This window comes from Tauraco erythrolophus, chromosome 2, assembly GCF_009769465.1.
Source record: "Tauraco erythrolophus isolate bTauEry1 chromosome 2, bTauEry1.pri, whole genome shotgun sequence".
In the NCBI taxonomy this organism is placed as follows: Eukaryota; Metazoa; Chordata; class Aves; order Musophagiformes; family Musophagidae; genus Tauraco; species Tauraco erythrolophus.
Window position 1 is genome coordinate 56194821 of NC_141466.1, and position 18486 is coordinate 56213306.

General features: G+C 47.4%; 1 protein-coding gene across 1 annotated transcript in view; it reads left to right on the forward strand.

Annotated features, from left to right (window-relative positions):
• Window positions 1–11092, forward strand: part of HPCAL1 (hippocalcin like 1) — a 51130-nt gene extending 40038 nt beyond the window's left edge. Inside the window, exons 2-4 of the mRNA XM_086608382.1 lie at window positions 5897–6299; window positions 7364–7469; window positions 10491–11092. Coding sequence (XP_086464508.1) covers window positions 5922–6299; window positions 7364–7469; window positions 10491–10588 — 582 coding nt within the window. The 5' untranslated portion in view covers window positions 5897–5921 and the 3' untranslated portion in view covers window positions 10589–11092. The remainder of the gene's footprint in view (window positions 1–5896; window positions 6300–7363; window positions 7470–10490) is intronic.
• The last annotated feature ends 7394 nt before the right edge of the window (window positions 11093–18486 follow it).

Genomic DNA, 18486 nt, shown 5'->3' on the forward strand with positions numbered 1-18486 from the left:
TGGGTTTTCCATCCTAGACATGGGATCGGGTTTTCAAGACCACACCGTTCCTGGGTACGTGTTTATGGATAAACTTTCAAAGTAAGGTGGCTCCAAGTGCGTCACCAATTCACTGTGCCTTTTGAAAGGCTGTTCAATGTACACACCTGAATTGTTACTGAGTTTTTTCTGGGGCAGAAAATATGGGTGATACAGGTGGTGGTCCTTCCCCTTCGCCCACTCTTTTTAATAAGCTTCTGGAAACAGATTTAACTTGAAAATAAGTTGCAAGGAAGCGATGTTACTTATTTAAATAAATGCGTGGTTAGTCATTGAAAGTGAAAAATTTAAAAAGCCCATTTATTTATTTACTATGGTTTGTTCTTCGCTTGTCAGGTTTTGTTTCTCTTTCCGTTTCCCTGAAGGCAGCGGAGGAAGGAGCTTCAGCTCTTTGTGCCAGCCTTTCACGTCTCAAACCCCGCAGCGTTCCTGCAGGGTTTGGGTTTTTCGCTGCATTATCGATTGAGGTTTCTCTTTTGTCTGGCTGCTCCTGTTACGAACTTTTCAAGCGGTGAAGATATTCCTTGTTGCACTTTGAACTTTATCAGAGGGTATTGCTTTTGGCCGCGAGTCTGCAGCTTGGGAAGATGAAGCGGGCGCTGCGGGCGCTGGTATGTGAGCGTCGGTGCTGCTTTTGCTGCAGGGCAGGAAGGACGTTCCCATGAGTTTACCAGACAGGACTAGATATCTATAGCAACGTATTTGTATGTCCTGTGCCTTCCCTATTGCAATGCTCGTTGCTTAGGATACTGCCATTAAAACATATAACAAAATCCGCCCTTTACTCCAGAGGTCACTATCTGGCCCAGGCCCATGTAATTGTACTTTTCCCCTCCCAGTTCAGATCAGCCCCGTTGACTGGCCCTGGGCAAAACATGGTCCAGAGAATGTCATTGTAAGCCCATTTTGCAGCCTGTTGGCTACATGATCTTTTCTTGGTACTGGGCATTTGTTGCTAGCTGGGATGCCTGAGAACCCATCTCTCTCTTGCAGCTTGACCCATGGAAGCTGGAATCTTCTTAAATACATCTGTGCGTTGACTTGAGTTGGTGAGCGCTGGTGCTACCAGAGTCCAAAACATTTTTCCGTGAGGGTGTGTTTCTGAAACGTGGCAGCAGAGATTTTTAGTGACTGAGGCTTTTATTTCGACTACCTGTGTTTTTTGGTGGTGTTTTTTTTTTTTTTTTTTTGTACGAGGATCAAACTTTAAAAAATACTGCTTCAGAACAAGGCGCCACGGTTACTGAATTGCCCCACGGGAGCAGGACCTGCTCATGGCTCTCCTCTTCACCTGACCGTAGGTAAAAGGATATTGAGTCTATTTCACAGAATGGTTGAGGTTTGCAGGGTCCTCTTGAAATTGTCCAGACTCCTGCCCTGCTCAAACAGGGTCGGCTAGAGCCGATTGCCCAGGACCGTGTCCAGTTGGGTTTTCATTACTTCCAAGGATGGAGATGTCACAGTTTTCCTGGGCAACCTATGCCAGTATTTGACCACCATCACTGTAAAATAGTGCTTCCAAGAAAAGATTTTCTTAACATGATGCTCACAAGGTCCCTGTGGGCTAAATCCTTTTGTCTCTTCTTCTGCATCCCAAGGCAGAAGGCATCAGTGATTGATCTGATGCTTTAGGTGCTTTAATAAAAAAATCTTCCACCCCCATGGGAATGGTTCTTGCATTTCAGACCACCCTAGAGCAGTATTTGCTGCCTGCTTATGCTGTTCATTCGCTTTGGTCTCCTGCAGTCCCAAAGGCACTGTGCTACAGCTTCAGGACCGTAACAGATCGCAGACATGCTTGTTCTGTTTTATAAGTGAGCACTGCAAGAGAAATGGTGCTTGATTTCCCCCTACAAAGCAGATATAGCTCAGATAATAAAAAGAGTATTTATTCTCTTGCTCTGTGCACTCTCTCTCTGCTGGAGAGCACCTCTGTCTTACAGACAGGCATTTCATCAAATCTTCCCCTTTTTATTAACACTAAATCAGTGTCCAAGGGGGGTTGCACAAGGAAGAGCAGCTCTAAAGAGTCATTCCTCCTTTTGCAGCCGTAACTGATGCATGAAGAGGATCCCATCAGGAGTTCAGTTCAAGCAGGTTTTGCCTTCAGAAGGTTTGCAGTGAAGAAGCCAGGTTGGTCTCCAGCTTTCTGGGTTACATGCTCAGAGAACGCTTCTACCCGCAGTGATGAGTGGCTGACAGAGAGTTCATGTAAAAGTAAGATGCACTGAGCTTTGTTGCAAGTATTTCAAACAGTTCAGCGCGTGGATGCTGGCAACCAGTCCATCTATTGGTAAAAGCACAGAATTGCTACTTCAGCTGTTTCAGAGTGAGCTACAGTTACCCACCGTAGTGCTGCGTAACTGGTGTGTATCTTGGCCTCAGTAAAAGACCCTTTTTCTCATCGCTAGTGGCTTTTGCCGTGAGATTGTTGCTTATTTTGGGTGAGCCTAGAAGGACAGAGGATGTATTCAGGTAGGAGTTCTCTGGCATCTCAGTTTCTAGCCTGGCTGGATGTAGTTTATGGCAGGCAGGCAGCAGCACCATGTAATTTTCACAAAAATTTTGGTATGAAACTGGAACAAAAACGCATCTGCGTTTCCCCCTGTTTGAGCCTTACATCGACTGAGCATCGCTTTCGTGAGCAATGATAGACTTCTGAAGTCTACTGGTCTGCAATTATACTTCCAAGCTTTTCCTTGTCTGATCACCTCAAGGGTATTCCTGTGATTATTTTTGTTACTGCCAGGATAGTGCCGGATGCTCTGAGGGCTTCAGCTCCTCAAGCTAGGCAGGGCTGGACCTTGCTTCCCTGGATTTCACCCTGGCATGGTGAGAAATGAGGGACAGGCAGGCTGTGCTGGAGTCAGGTCTCTGCTGACTGCTCAGGGCAGCGTTAAGTGCAGGGGTGTCTCTCCTCCCTCGCCTTCTACACCCACTGCAGCCAGTGATTTGGCTGGTATGGGCTCGTTAAAAAAAAAACAACAACCCACAGCCCTAATCACAAGACTGACCTGAGCATCCCAGACCCGCTCCCTGTGATTTCCATTAGCAGCCGTCCTCCGAGTGGTCTTGTGGCTAAATCAGCCGCTGAGCCTCTGGAAAGTGATTTGATGAAAGCATTTTATCGCAATCGAATGAAATGTCAGTTGGATGCCAGCAGCAGGGGTTGCTGTCATGATTAATGAGATATTTAGGCATTTCATTTTGGAGGAGCTACCTGCAACACAATTCACATCGAAGCTGTTTTTTGGGGTTTTTAGATGGGCTTTAACAAATTAGCGTTAATGGTTGGTTATTTAATTTTTTGTAGCAACTCGGTTACAACAGCTGCAGGGTTACATTCGGGTTGAACACATTATGAAGCCTTTCGGAAAGCTCAGATGCAAAAAAAGGTTGTGTTCAGAGCGCTGCACATTACTTTTCTGATATAAAAAGATGTAAAAGAGGAGGATGGGTTGAAATAACCTGTAATTTGTTGAATGCAAAGTCTACTTGGAATATAAAGCTTTTGAAGCTGATACTAAATGAGCTTCCATCCAAATCACAGGATATATATTAGTGCTAGCAGAAGTAGTGAAATCTAATAAGTGAAGTTAACATCTTACCTCCCTGTTGTCTAGGGGCCTCTATTTTAAAGGGAACCAGAATAATAATGGTATTATAGGAAGAGGGAGAAATGGCATTAAGCCTTTTCAAACCTCTTTTAACTGCCAGTTGGAAGTTTTACTGTGTGTTCCCCAACCCTGTGCATAATTAAGCTGAGTTTGTTTCTGCTTAAAGTCCAGCTCCTGCATTAAGGGGGCTCTCCTGCTCCTCCAGACCCTCTCCCAGGGAAGTGTGAGCCAGCTGCCAGCCAGGCAGGAACTGCTTCTGAACTGGGCATCACGAAGACCAGGGGGTTCAGTGAAGGATGGGAGCCAAACGCACCTCCTCGCCCAAGGACAGAAACGCAGTGTTAAAATTTCTGCTCCTAAAAAAAGGACCTCGATTGATCCATTATTTGTTCCAAGCCACTGTTTTCTGCAAATTGACTGCAGCAGCAGAGTAGAATATTGTGTTTTCTGCCTTCACCACTGCAAGGATGAATATCTGAAGCAAGGGAGATTCAAAGACAGAAAGGCAGCAGGAGCAGCTGGGAGTTAGTGGTTTAACTGGGGAGCAGCCCAGTGCTCTCTTAGGGATGATGCTGGCAGGGACCGGGAGCTGGAGTATCCCTGCGGGTTGGGAGCAATCAGAGGGATGTCAGGGGCCCGGAGAAAACTCTGCAAAAAATATATCTTTGGAGCTGAGACATCAGCAGCTTTTCTAGAAAACAAAAGTGCTAATGATAACACCATTTTCTGTTAAGCCCGATGCATTGACCCGACGAGCAGCTGGCTGGTTTTTGTCTCTGAGCATTAAGCCGCAGAGCAGGATGTGGATTTTTTTTACATTGCTGAGGCGACTCAGAGACTAAGTGGAATACAAATAAAATGAACTTAAATTCAGCTGTTGAAAATCTCTCTGCTGTAGAGCAATTTATTTTTCGCTGACCTTTAACTCTTTTTCTATTTAGGTTCTTAGGCATGCCTGGGATTTTTACTCTCTGGGAAGTGCTTAGCCCCTGTTGTATTTCTCCCGGTCTCTGCACGCTTTGTTGCTCAGTTTCCGAGTAGCTGCATGGTGTTGGCCTCTTACTAACCTGCCTTCTGCACCGGCTGTGAGCGAGCCTAACAGGGGCGTAACAGGCTGTGCAGAAAAATGTCGTTTATGCCAGACCAGTCACAGGGGTTTGAATGTGACTTTGTGCAAAGCCTGTGAATAAACCTCTCGAGATGGGGAAGGAGATGCAGCTCAACCCCTTGCTTGGCAGCTCGGTTCGGTATTGCTGGGAAGCTGTGAAAGGCTGAAAGGGATAAAAGCCAAAAACACAACGTGGTATCTTTTTTTTTTTCCTGTTGTTTTCATTTTGTTGAAGGACTTTTCCTCTTGCTGGGCAGTCTCACCTGCGCAGTCACCCGCACATCACGGGCACTTTCAAAGGAGGGGACAGACGCAGCCTTTTCTGACATCCTAGTAAAATCCTGAGGTTGGAATGCCCTTTTGCCCACATTGGGGAATATTGAACTTACTGAATAAGCTTATATAAAAGTATAAATCCCAATAAACCTGGAAGGAGCTGCTTTGCCAAACATTTTGCTTTAAAAAGCCCTTTTCTCTGCTTAACCAGGGGAGTTAGAGGGTCACGATCTGCTGGAAAGGATGAAGTCCCTTGTGCCAGTGCCGTGTCACGGGAGGAGGGAGGAGATGCTCCATAAGCCAAGGGATTTCAAAGAGCACCTGGCCAATGCGAACATGGTTGGCACGGAGCCACCTGCCTTTCCTGCCCCTCACTTTGTCCCTGCTTAGTTTCACTTTTGAATAGATGAATTTTACTTTTCATCGCTGCTGCTGGCCCTTCCTGCTTGGACATCGCAGCCGATCAGCATGTTAGGGCGGGTCAAGAGTTGGGATCCAGGCCTGGGCATCTCAAGCCATGTGATAGAGGAGTGGGATTGCAGCGGTGAAATAAAATAAAGAGGATTATTATTTCCCAAATAGTAAGGATTAATAATAAGAGTTAATATTTCCCAAATAGTCGCTCCCAAACTGTCTTCTCTTGTCTTTCTTCAGCATTCTAGTAACTGAGAGAGCTAGAGGAGAGGAAAAGAGGCCAGATGAAATGAGATATTTTCCTAGTGATTTATAGCATCCTTTTTCTGCTCTTTCCCCTTGCCCCAGGCAGGGTCTGTGTTTCCCAAAGGGCTCTGCCTGCCCCCGGCCCCTCTCCACTGAGTGGGGCTGGAGCTCAGGCAGATGCTCTCTTGCTTTGCAGCTGCTGAACCCGGATCCAGAAGAGGATGGGAAAGCAGAACAGCAAGCTGCGCCCCGAGGTGCTCCAGGACCTGCGCGAGAACACTGAGTTCACAGACCACGAGCTGCAGGAGTGGTACAAGGGCTTCCTAAAAGATTGCCCGACGGGCCATTTGACTGTGGAAGAGTTCAAAAAAATATACGCGAATTTTTTCCCCTACGGCGACGCGTCAAAGTTTGCGGAGCACGTCTTCCGCACCTTCGACACCAACGGCGACGGGACGATTGACTTTAGGGAATTCATCATTGCCCTGAGCGTCACCTCCCGGGGCAAGCTGGAACAGAAGCTGAAGTGGGCGTTTAGTATGTACGACCTGGACGGCAATGGGTACATCAGCCGCGGGGAAATGCTAGAAATAGTGCAGGTGAAGTGTTGTTTCTGTTTTGTATTTTATTCCTGTTGCTGTAATCTCTTCACCCTGAGACAGCTGGAGGTGGAGATGAGGGATGTGCTGAGCCGGGTCCCTCCTGCCCCAGGGAGGCTCCTGAGCCCATGGTCCCCAAAAGGACACTGGGGCCATGGTGGAACCTACGAGGGGCAAATGAGGAAAGAGCCTGAGAGACAAACAGGATGCTGGGCAGCTGCCCTGCAGCCGAAACCTCGCAACTCTCCCTGGGGATTTCTCAGTTGAGTTGTTGATGGGATCAAGAAAAACCTGAATGCAAATTCTACTGACCTGGTTAATCTCAGAATCAGTACTTTGAAACTTCAGATCTGAGTCAACCTGAGCTCCGAATGAAAGGCTCTATGTAGCACGTCTTCATCTCCTGAAGGCTGGGGGTCCGTAGCCTGTGGGCTGTACCGGGGAGGGGGTGTGGGGCAGAGCCCCCTGGGCCCCTGCTCCGCGTGCCTGCTGGAGCTCAGGCTCGGCAGTGGGATGCTTGCCATTCAGGAGGAGGGCTAGGACTGCAGATGTCCTAAAGAGGTCTTGTCTTTATTCGCATTCTTAGAAGTCTGAAAATGCGTTTCCCCACCCATCCACAAAGAAAAACAACCCCTATTCCTATATATTCATATTCACCTGTAATCCATACAAGATGTAACTGAGTGTGTGTTGAGAGCCAGCCGAAGAGGCGATGGCTTAGCCCAGTTGCAGAAAAGAGAATTACACACCACTGCCTCCTGTATTTTAGCTCAATTCTGCTCGTACATTGATCTAGACCCTGACTTTCAGTTAAACTGACCCAGCGGTGCGGGAGCTTCTTTTGAAGTGTGAGTGAATACGGGAGAGAAAAATAAAAAAAGCTGCAGTCAGAAATCCTTATTTGTTTTGGTTTATAAAGTCCCACAGCTGCCTGCCAGGGTCAGCTGCCTTTTTTTTGTTGCTACAGGCTTAAATTCTTTCTCTCAGTCCTGGTGCTTTATTGTTTGGGTTGTGTTTTTCCTACATCTTCTTTCTTTTTTTTTTTTTTTTTTTTTAATGCTCAGGCAATCTACAAAATGGTTTCATCAGTAATGAAAATGCCGGAAGATGAATCCACTCCCGAGAAGCGAACAGACAAGATCTTCAGACAGATGGACACAAATAATGATGGTAGGATCTCCACTGACACCCCTTCATAGACTCTAGAAATACAAGTTTTCTAGCTTAGTGTTGGTCAAAGCAGATGATGGTATTTGGCGGGAGGGGCAGGGGTAGAGGGTAGGGCTGTCCCCACCGGTACCTCTGGGCTCTGCCTGGCCTTGGTGAGCATCTCTGCTCCATAACAAATAAGGTGGGTAATTAGGCAGTGGGTGAGAGACTTTTCCTGCTGGGAGGATGAAGGGATGGGAGGAGAGCAGTCCTTCCCCAATATTTTGTGGTTAAGTCCCCTTCTGCAAAGGCTCCTCTGAAACTCCCAAGTCCAATGTTTTTGGGTTACTTTCTTTGGGCGTAGCATGAACTAGGCATGAGGTTTTGCTCCCAGTGCCCTTGATAGGATTGCACTCCTGGGCTTGTCATCAGTAACGCGGGTCAGGGATGTGGCTGGGTACCTGAAAGCAAAAATTCCCCTGAGTCCATAACATTCCTTTTGTGTGCGTGTTTATGGCATGTGTACATATACGCACGGTCACACGCAAACCTGCAGTGTTTACTCGGTGGCAGTGTGCATGTTGGGGGGATGGAGCAGCTCCTGAGCCAGTTGTGGAGCCACCTGATAAATTACCTGACAGTGTACCCATCACGACCCCTCCACCTGAGCCTAGCTCATTTCCTTAGGCTCGAAAAACACAGGTAAAATTGAGCAATTTCCTCTGCCCATCAGCCTGTGACGTGTTTCCTCTCATCCCAGATGAGGTGGAGCTTTCCCTGGGAATTACCCTGGCAGCGGCCCAGGTGGCAGCTGCCCATGTCGAAATCGAGAGCTGTATCCTGCTGATGTGCTCAGTGGGAGCAAAGAGTTGGTTCTAGCACTGAGATACGGAGACCTGGAAAAATAGAATCTTATACATAGAAAGGTTTTTATTTAAGAGAATTTTATGACTGCGTTTTGGCATCTGCTGCCACAGCCCCTGGGGAAATTCCTGGCCTTGCCGAAGTCCTCAAGTATTTTGCCTTGGACTTCGGCAAGACCAGCACTTCATCCCTGATTTCACATGTAGAGGGCCCTAAAATAACATGATAAAAGTGTTTTTTGTTCTGTGGAAACTAGTGACACATGGAGATATGTGACACCATAGTGGTCACAAAGCCTGCTATATACATCATCATCTGTTGCGCTTGGTTGCTGGAATAAAGTCATCCTGTTCCCAGTAAAATACCAGCCCTGCAAGCCATGCAGTGCTGAGCAATAGAGTCTGCGCAGGGGGAAGTCTGCTCTCGGTGGCTGGAAATGTTTCTTCTTCCCCATCTGACTGTTGGACGTTGCAAATGGATTTTGTTTTGTTCTTTGCCTTTAAGTATTGCAAGGAGAGGGGATAACTAATAAATATCCTGATAGTTATGAGTACTCTTTCTGAGGCTGATAAAAACTTCAGAAAACACTTGGTTTGGGAACATTAGCTTAAAATCCAGAAACTAGCACAGAAGCGTGCCATGGGTTTTTGAGCTTCTGTAATTTCTACAAGAGGAAGGTTTGCTCATTCCTCCCTACTCGACCTGATTCAAGTGCTGGCCACCAAGCTCGGTCCTCTCCCCATCCCCACGGCAGGCTGGGAGCATCCTGTGGCTGGTGAAAAACAGTGCAATGAGCTTGTCTCTCCCTCCTTTTGGGGGCACGTGGTCAAAAGTGGCAGCAGGTAGCTGCCAAGTGCAAGATGTTTGTGCGTGGGTCCTGGCCGTCTGAAGCCGAGCAGTTTGGGTTGGGTAAGGATGGCCTTGTGGTGTTGTGTGGGACTGGGAGTCGGTTGTGCTGGGAGCCTGAGATAGATGGGAGATCATCAGGTACGGTGTCAGGGACACAGCAAATGCTTGTCTCCTCCAGTTCATAGGGAGGACTGTTTCCTTTGTCATTAATATTGCTACGGCTTATTTCTGCCGTGATTCAGAGTGCTGGAGCAGGAGAGCATTGGTGATAGCAGGCAAGGCAGAGTCCGCTCACAGGCTCCCGATGGCATGTGTGCAAGGGACTGATCCTGAGCTCAGGACGAACCTGTCAGGAGGCTGAGTCACCCCAGGATGAGGTCTGGGAGGCCAGATGGGATCTTTCCTCCTTGCTGTACCACATGCTGTGCCACGGGACTGTTGGAGTCAAGGGATGCCAGGGTGGTTGCTTCTCCTGGTCGCTCCTCCAGGAGGAGCAACCACCTTTTCAGACCCACAGACTCTTGAGGGTCCAGCCAAATCAGTACATCTGGCCTAAACCGAAAATATATAAACCAGAAACGCTCAGGAGTGACACGTGGCACTAGGTGACTCCCCCACAGATGGCTTTTCTTGCCGCCTGAGCCTGAAACAAGTCCTGTTCCTGTACACCTGCAGGGCACAGAAAGTGGCTTGTAGAATCATAGAATGACAGGGTGGTTTGGGTTGGAAGCGACCTTTAAAGATCATCTAGTCCAATCCCCCTGCCATGGGCAGGGACACCTTCCACTAGGTCAGGTTACTCAGAGCCCTGTTCCAACCTGACCTTGTAGGTGCAGGAGAAGCCATCGCTGCTCAGCCCTACATGTCACAACAAAGCATGAGGGTGGAAAGTGGGAAGATTCAGGATATTTAGGTTTAAAATATTGTATTAATATAAGCATTATTTTCAAAGCTTATGTGTGTTCAAACACCATACCTTGCGTTCATGTGTCGTGTAATTTGTATAGTCCAGTTCTGGGCACAAAGCTGTCCAATGAGATTAGGGCAGTTGTGTTTATATTGAGTACTGTCTTTTTAAATAAAAAAAAATAACAATTATTATGCTAGATTGTTTTTCAGAAGAAAAATGCATCTGGGCTTAAGGGCTTGAGTAGGATTTGACTGCTGTGCATTGCACTAAATTCCCCTCAATGCCTTTGCGGTAGATTAAATATACGTATGTTGCTTCGGTGAGGAGGGGATTTTTTCAGCTACGGCGACGGCAGCAGCAGCAACTGACTGTTTTTTTTTTTTTTGAATTATTTCCATTTTGTTCTTCCTCCCTTTCAGGCAAACTGTCGCTGGAAGAGTTCATCAAAGGTGCCAAGAGCGATCCCTCCATCGTGCGGTTGTTACAGTGCGACCCCAGCAGCGCGAGCCAATTCTGATAAAAGCGGACAGTGCGCACAGAGAATCTCAGCTCGTGTCCTTCAAGCTTTGCTCGCAAATGGATGCCTTCTCAACCATCCCTCCACACTTCGCGGATAAGATCCCATTGCCAGATCGTGTGTGCGTGTGTCTGAGCGAACCAGCCCTCGCTCCCCTCACTGACACCAGTGCAGCTCTCCTTTGGCAGCTCCGTTTTTGCTTCCCCGTAATGTTACGATTCACTCTCCACGTTGTAAACGTTAATGGAAAGGTATGTTTACATGCAGCTACAAAAGAGTTCAAATCGCTGGTGAGATACCACTTCACTTAGTCCGTAAGAAAGGTGATGTTCTAGTAGTTCCCGAGAAGATGCTAGGTAGGACTTTTACCCCAACATAGCAGATGGTAGATAATTTATTTTGCTTCAGAAATGACTATGTACAAAGAAAAACAAAACAAAAAACCGGACTGAATGGAGTAGAAAGTTAAAAAAAAAAAAAGAAAAAAAAAAAAAAAAAAGCAGCTTTCCTGGGCATGGTTCCAGTTTTCTTTTTGAGGAAAATTGCTTGCACTTATCTAATGGTCTTTACTTTCTTTTAATATATATATAAATTATATATATATGGTGAAGTAAAATTTTAAATATTTAGGTCATCTATTTAAGGCATAAAGTAGAATTTGAGCTTTGTTTCTTCTAGTCGTCTGTGATTTATTCAAATCTTGGAGATGAGTTTTTTTGGTGATATTTATGCATTAGCAAATTGCTGTTCCGAAAGACATGCATGACTAGCAGTTTGTGGATATTTCACTCTGTTTAATTCCTGAATGCAAATATTTGTTCATTTTTACTGTCGATCGTTCCAGCATTACTGTATTAACAAAAGACCTGAAAGGAGTTCATCCTCGTTTTGTATTTCTCAGTGGAGTCCTACTTTCTGGTGGTTGCTGCGTTAAATGGCTTTTGAGTGCCCTGAGGTGATGTGACTCGCACTGCTGTTCTCAACTTGGCTACACCTCCTCCCTTTTGCTGTCGATATGTTAATAGTCTTGTGCATTCCAGTGTTATTTAATATCTGCCTAATGCCAAGAAATATTAATTGAAATAAAAGACTACTTTTCTTGTCACTGCCTGTCTTGGTCTAACCCATGCAACAAGTTCCTTGCATCGCGTATTTGGGGGAAGGAAAGGGCTGGCTCCTTGCCTGACCTGTCCCTGTCTTGTCCAAGATCTGCTGCCTTGTAAGTACAAGGTTTTTTTGGGAGCCCGCTATTGTGGCTGGGTTAACGCAGCGGTGTTAGTGCCTGTGGGATTCTGCTCCATCACAGTTGGGTCCTGGGTGAAGGCAGTTCCTTGGTGGAGACACCTTCCAGGAAGGTGACAGCTCAGTTTCTGCTGGATGTGGAGCAGCTCAAGGCGATGAAGGGAAAGCTGCTGACCCTGCTGGCTGGGCTGTCGTGACCATCAATTTACCAAATAAAAGTATCGTGGTCCTGTCAGGTACCAGGTACGTGCTGTTGGAATAACATTTGACATCTGTGGCATGGAAAGCGGCTTTTCCCACATTCGTGAGGTCTGCAGGTAGTTACTTAAGCCTGTCCTCTCTGCAAAATGAGGTATCAACAAATGATTTGGCCTGAGGTTAATGTTATGCATGTAATTAAAGGAATTTTGTTGTGTGGAATGACCTGGTAGTGGTTAGGTGTTAATACTTTAATATTGAATAAAAGAGAGGAGGATGGTTGCAGTATCCAAATGGAAATGCATTGTTAGGTCAGACTCAGTCTGCAATACAGGCTTGTGTCAGTGCTGCCGAGCAGAAAAGTGTGTTCATTTTTTTTCCTAGGAATTCAAATTTCAGCTACTAAACCAACAGTCCTTTCAACCGCAACACCCTGCTGACAAGCGCAGCCCTGAAAGGGGAATTAGAAGCCACTCCACTTTCCTTGGGTGAGCCCAGGGAAAAAAGAAAACTGTTGGAAAAAAAAATAATAATGCCATGGTTGCTTATAGTCTGTCTCCAACCTATTCGTGTTCATGTTCGTGCTGGCTGGCTGGCTGCCAGAGGATGCTGTGGTGGTAAAGATGCTGCGGATGTTCTTGCGCTAGTGGCTCTTCTGGCACGGGCTGGGTGGTGGTTGTTTAGATGCGAATCGGCCACCGTGGGCTTTATCATCTCTCTGCACTTGGAAGAATGTGGAAGTGGTGCCTCTGAGAGGGACCGCAGCATTTGCATCTTGTTTGTGCGATCTTAAAATGAGTCAGGCATATTTTTAGTCAAGCATTGCACAATATCCTTTTCTTGGGTGCCATGGATGTAGAAACTGTTTTGCTGTAGCATCCATAAATGCAGCAGTTCTTCTGTCATCATTCATCCGCTCTTGTAAGTGGGACTTTTGTCACCTTTTCCACCTTTTCATGACATCTCTCCTCTGCTCGTTTCTGTCTGTAGTGAATAGTAAGTTTAAGTAGCTGTTTAACAAAGCCCAAACTCTTATCATTTGAAAAGAAAAAAAGCTCCTTACAGAAGCTCATTTTGACCTTGTTTTTGCAGAAGTGAAATGAAAGAGTCTGAATTTGAGGAGTCAAAAAATTCCCATTTCTTTGACTTTATAATTTTTGCTCCAAGTATCATGCCAATGTATCCGCAATGGGGTTTGCTTCCCACCGCGGGCTGACAAGCCCCTGAGCAGCCCCGTGCAGATATTGGGATTGTCCTGCTTCCCCCAGCTCAATTTCTTCTGCCTTTCTCTTTGTCTCTTAAAACTTTTTGTGTCTCGGGGTTTATTTTTTTCGGCTGTCCCCCACTTTTCCCAGCTTTTAAGGAATTTCTTCTTTTCAGGGCAGGGTAGGTCGGCTCTGTTTTGGACTGGGTCTGGCACAGAGTGTGCGAGCAAGGTGCACCCAGCTTGCCTGTTTGAAAGCAAGAGAGGAAGATGCCCAAGAAGGGTGGTTGCACATGGCATCCCAGGGGAGCCAGGGAGATGTTCTGAAGCCCGACGGGGCTGAGCTTTTCAAAGGTGGCTTCTGATACGGGGACCCTTTTGATTACAAGCCAGCTAAGTACTGGCAAGGGCTTTATTTGCTGCTGCCAAGGAGCTCTCTTAAGAAAATCAGACCTGCTTCAGAGGCTGAAGTTGTGAATCCGCAGTCACTAGGTAACTTTGAACATCTTGGCTGTGCTTTGAAGAGCTTCTCTGAGGACACGTTGCTTCCCTGGCTGCTAACGAGGACTGGGAGGGGAGAGCAATCTCCCGGCTTGTCTTCCAGCATGTGTCATTTAAGAGTTGATCCCAGCCAAGTTCAAAACCAAGGAGGAAGCCTGGAGAAATCAATGAGCTTTACTGCTCGTTGGGCTCTGGAGATGTCTTTTGGGGAGGGACCGGTGCGTAGGGGGATTAGTCGCTTGCAAAATGATGTCCAAGTGATTAACAGAAAGCTTCAACTTGTTAAGTGACTTTGGTGTTTTGGTGAATTGTGTGTTTAATCAAAAATAGAGTCTAATTTAGCGAAAGTTGTTTAGCACAAAGGACCCATCAGCAGGTCCATTTTTACCTTGCTTTAATAAGCTGCGTAATTATTTTCTCGCCACCAAGATATCTAGCGCTCTGAGCTCTGGCTAATTACTGCATGAATTCAGGCTTTTCTGTATGAATTGCAGGTGCTATTAAGCTAATTCAGAATTATGTCATTGCCTTTCAAATTAAGTTAGTGCCTGTCTGGTTGCAGCTTAACTCGAGCCTGGGTGGCGGAGGTGCTTGGATTCGGTTTTGTGTTTCTCTGTCACCAGGTTTGCATTAGCCCTTTGTTTTTGAATAAGGTCCTTTGCAATGTATTTTTAGCATTAGCCTCTGAGTAATGAACTCCTGTGAAGAACAACGTGAGCATATCTGCAGCCACTGGGCAGATGGTCTCCATGGATAGTCCCCAATCCGTTATGCAGAGCACCCAATATTCATATTTAAAGGTTAGGAACAGCCATTGACTTTAATGATCCAGTGGGCAGACTGGCATTTTGAGATCCCCAGGCTGCGTGATGGCAGATATATTGCTGATGAACCCGATAATTGCCATTATCTCTTTTGGGAGGGGAGAAGTTTCACTGGAAAAAAGAAGGAAACAGGAGGAAAAAGGAGAGCAGAGCATCTCTGTGTGGAAGCTCTGGAGATGTCCCTGCAAGCAGACCTTACCTGTTGCCCCTCTGTATGAAGTGTGATGGTTTGGACTTGGTCACACTTTTGAACACTCTCTCATGGTTGCTGTGGTTAAAAGATGGGCAGTGCATCACCAGAGGATTGGGTTAATCCCAGGCCATGCCACACAAGCCAGAAACCGCTAGCCAGAAGAAGGAGGCGAGGAGCTGCAGTGGTGGCTGTCTGGTGTCTTCAGAGATAGAGGTAAGCCCACGACCAGTATTTTAAAAGGCTAACAGCAGGCTGACTCTCCCTGATGAAGGAACAATTTATTCCAAACAAATGTGAAGGTGGGAAGAAAGGTGCCCTTCTTGCTCTTCCTTATGCACATTCCCACACCTCAGCATTTGGTGCTACTGGGGCTTGGGTGGGTCAGGGCTGACACCCTGGGTCATGCTCAGCTTCCTCAAATCCTCCCTGCCTGTACAGCTACAGCTCTGAGCCCCTCTTTGGTGTCTTCTCTACATGGCTCCTGGTGCTGGGAGCTGCAGCACCAAACCTCTGGACACTGCGAGCTCCAGCTCTGCTTTTGGGCCCTGCACCAGCATGGTTTTTACTTTTCCTGCACTGTTTTGCCCCAGACCTTGGCAGCTTCCTTTGTTGTAACTGCGTCTGACGTGCAGCAGTACGAAACTCTGCACATAAGGCAGGTCACACTTCAAGTCTGAGTTGTTCACAGATGCATTATAGCAAATACGACAAATTGTGTCCCGGATGAAGTTTACCTCTGCGTTCCTGCTGCTGTCACCGGGCTGTTCTGCAGGTGATGAGGTCTGAGTGAGGGAACCTGTTCCTCCCCGGTGATGCTGACTGTACCTGCTCTTCCCCGGCCGTGGGGATGGAGTTGGGCTGCAGAAGAGAGCAGGAGCGGGGACAGGTCCTGCCTAAGGGTCCCATCCTGTGAAAGACACCCACAGCGAAAACTTTCATGTCTTTCCCAGTCTGGGACACAGGCATCTTTCCAGTCACTATTTCCATTTAGTTTCAAAGTGAAAAAAGTAATATCCTGAAAGCCCAGTGCAGGTACAGATTCAGTCAGGGTCAAATCCAGGCTGAGGGGACACCTGATCGCTCTTTACAACTACCTGAAAGGAGATTACAGTGAGGTGGGTGTCGATCCCTTCTCCCAAGTCATAAGTGATAAGACAAGAGGAAACAGCCTGAAGTTGCACCAGGGGAGGTTTAGACTGGATATTAGGAAAAATTTCTTCACCAAAAAGGTTGTCAAGCATTGGAACAGGCTGCCCAGAGAAGCAGTTGAGTCACCATCCCTGGAGGTATTTAAAAGATGTGTAGACATGGTGCTTAGGGACATGGTTTAGCGGTGGACTTGGCAGTGTTAGGTTTGAGGTTAGACTCGATGATCTTAAGGGTCTTTTCCAACTTGAATGACTCAGTGATTCTGAGTCTGAAGTCCAGCCATGTGGCTGTGTGCAGTTTGTTCCAGCCTGTCCTCACTAGTGAGACCAGCCATGTATTTCTTCTGTGCACTAAAACAACTCTAATGCATTCCTTGACTTGTCTGCATAGGAGAAAAATGCAAACTGCCATGTCTAGCTGGCGTCTCCAGTGTGGGTACATGCAAGAAGAAACACCCCCTTACTCCCAGGTGGGGTTTGGTTTCAGCCAGTACCACACTGAGCACTCCTCAGTGGTTGAGAGATCCAAAGGAAGTATCTGACAGGCAACTTCTCCAGGGTTTGGTCCTTCTCACTGCTGTGGGACCCTATGTTGCTTCTGAGGACTTTTCTCCTGCATCTTCGTCATGGTGGTGGCTGCAGGGACAGCCCACACTCCTTGCACTACGGCTGTGGCAGCTCGGGGGGAGGGTCTGCGGAGCGTTCCTCACCCAGGTCTTAAACTGAATATATAAATAAAGCTAGGCAAGAATCTGATAAAAGAAGTTGGGGGGTTGTGTGGAGAAACACTGAGGTGCCCAGGCTCAGAGAAGAGTGCCAGCTAATATAATTAGGATATTGGCCCATCGTCTCTTTTGGAGGAACACAGAAACCGTATAGATAATCCTGTGCCTGAAGCCCATTTGGGCTGTTTCTCCAGGGGCAAGATGTCTTCGTGAGTGTTTTTAAAAGTGTTTTGGGAGCAGCCAGGGGAAAGGCCACATGCATCACAGTGCTATTGCATCATGGAGCTGGGGAGCATGGTCCTCTTGGGGACACCGGGAGCTCCGCTTGCTGCAGCCGGCAGGAGCAGCCGGCTGCCCATCTCCAGCTCCCACCAGGATGCCATGCAGGACCACTGCTCTCCTCCCACTCATTGCAAAGATGCCACGACAAAGTGGTGGTGGGAAAAGAGACCCTTCCTCCTCCTGCCAGACGCTGCTGGTGGGAGCAAACTCCCTGCTCCTGGGAGCAAACTCTGCTCCTGGGGCTGTGGCAGCGATGAACCTCACAGCTGAGAGCCAGGTTGCTGCTGAAGCCGTGTGGTTTTCCTCTTTCTCTTTATTCTTTTTCAATACTTTCCTGGACCCTTTTCAGGGCAACTCGTTGATTCCACTGCTGAGCGGATGCCGTGGGCAGCAGGCACAACACTGGCAGCTGGTTCCTTGGGGAAAGGTGAGCGCAATGACTGTGCCTTAGTATGTCATTAATAACTGGGAACAATACACAAACACTGCACACGCTTTCCTTGGAGAAAATAAAATAAACTCAACCAATTTAGATGTTAGCGTTGCACAGCTGTGGTTATTCCTGCGCTATTTTCTTTCTGAATTATTAATACATGCAAGGCTTGCAACAAGCAGGTTTGATGCCTGCTGAAGGACGCAGGTAGTGGCACTGCATATGGTGACACTGAGGAGCAAGGCTGCACGCAAGCTGGGGACAATGCCCATGCTGTAGAAATGGGTCACAGGTGCCAGGGTTCGCTCTACACTCTGCCATCCTCCATCTCACCAGCGTCACACATGGTGATGCCCCAGTGAGCTGTCACTGCCAGGCACGCTGGGGGAATGTGGTCTTTGGGGAAACCAGCTTCAGTAGCCCCCCCAGTGCCCTGCCTGGGGAGCCCTGTGGGCTAAAGATAACCATATATAAGAAAAATACTTAATTTTTAAGCAAGGGTGGCTTAAGCCAGCTTAAAAGTAGCTGTTGAACCCTTCTGAGCTACTTGGCAGGAGATTTAAAGCCACTAGTCACCGAGCTGCCGGTGCTATCAGCCACCCACCGAGCAGGCTGCCACCAGCCCGCTGTCCCCCCGGGACCTGGCACCGGCTGTGCGGCAGGGCTCCCTGAGCGGGAACCCCATGGGGCTTCAGCTCCACTGCAATGATCCTGATGTCTTTTGGGACCGAAGCATCATGGGCCATGATGGTGAAACTTGCAGGACTGCTCAATCAATGCAGTTCGCCAACCCCGAGTCTGCTCAGCCCTTTGATAACTGCCAGCGCTGCTGCTGGAAACTAGGTAGAAAAACAGGAAAAAAAAGGTTTTTTTTTTCTTTTTTTACCTCAAGTGTCTCAAGTGTGATGCTTTCCCGTGATGCTTGTGAAGGGAGATGCTGGCTGTCCACATGGCCCCTCCTGCGCCATGGTGTCCGGGTGATGCTCTCCAGGCAGCAGCAGAGGCCAGTGCTGCCTCAGTTGCTATGGCAACACCCAAAAAGGAGGCACGAGTTGTGGAGGCACGAGTGTTGTGTTTTTTTCTCCCAAAGGAAAGCAACTTGCTTGAAGAAAAACCTCACTTTTCATTTTGGATAACTTCGCAGCCCA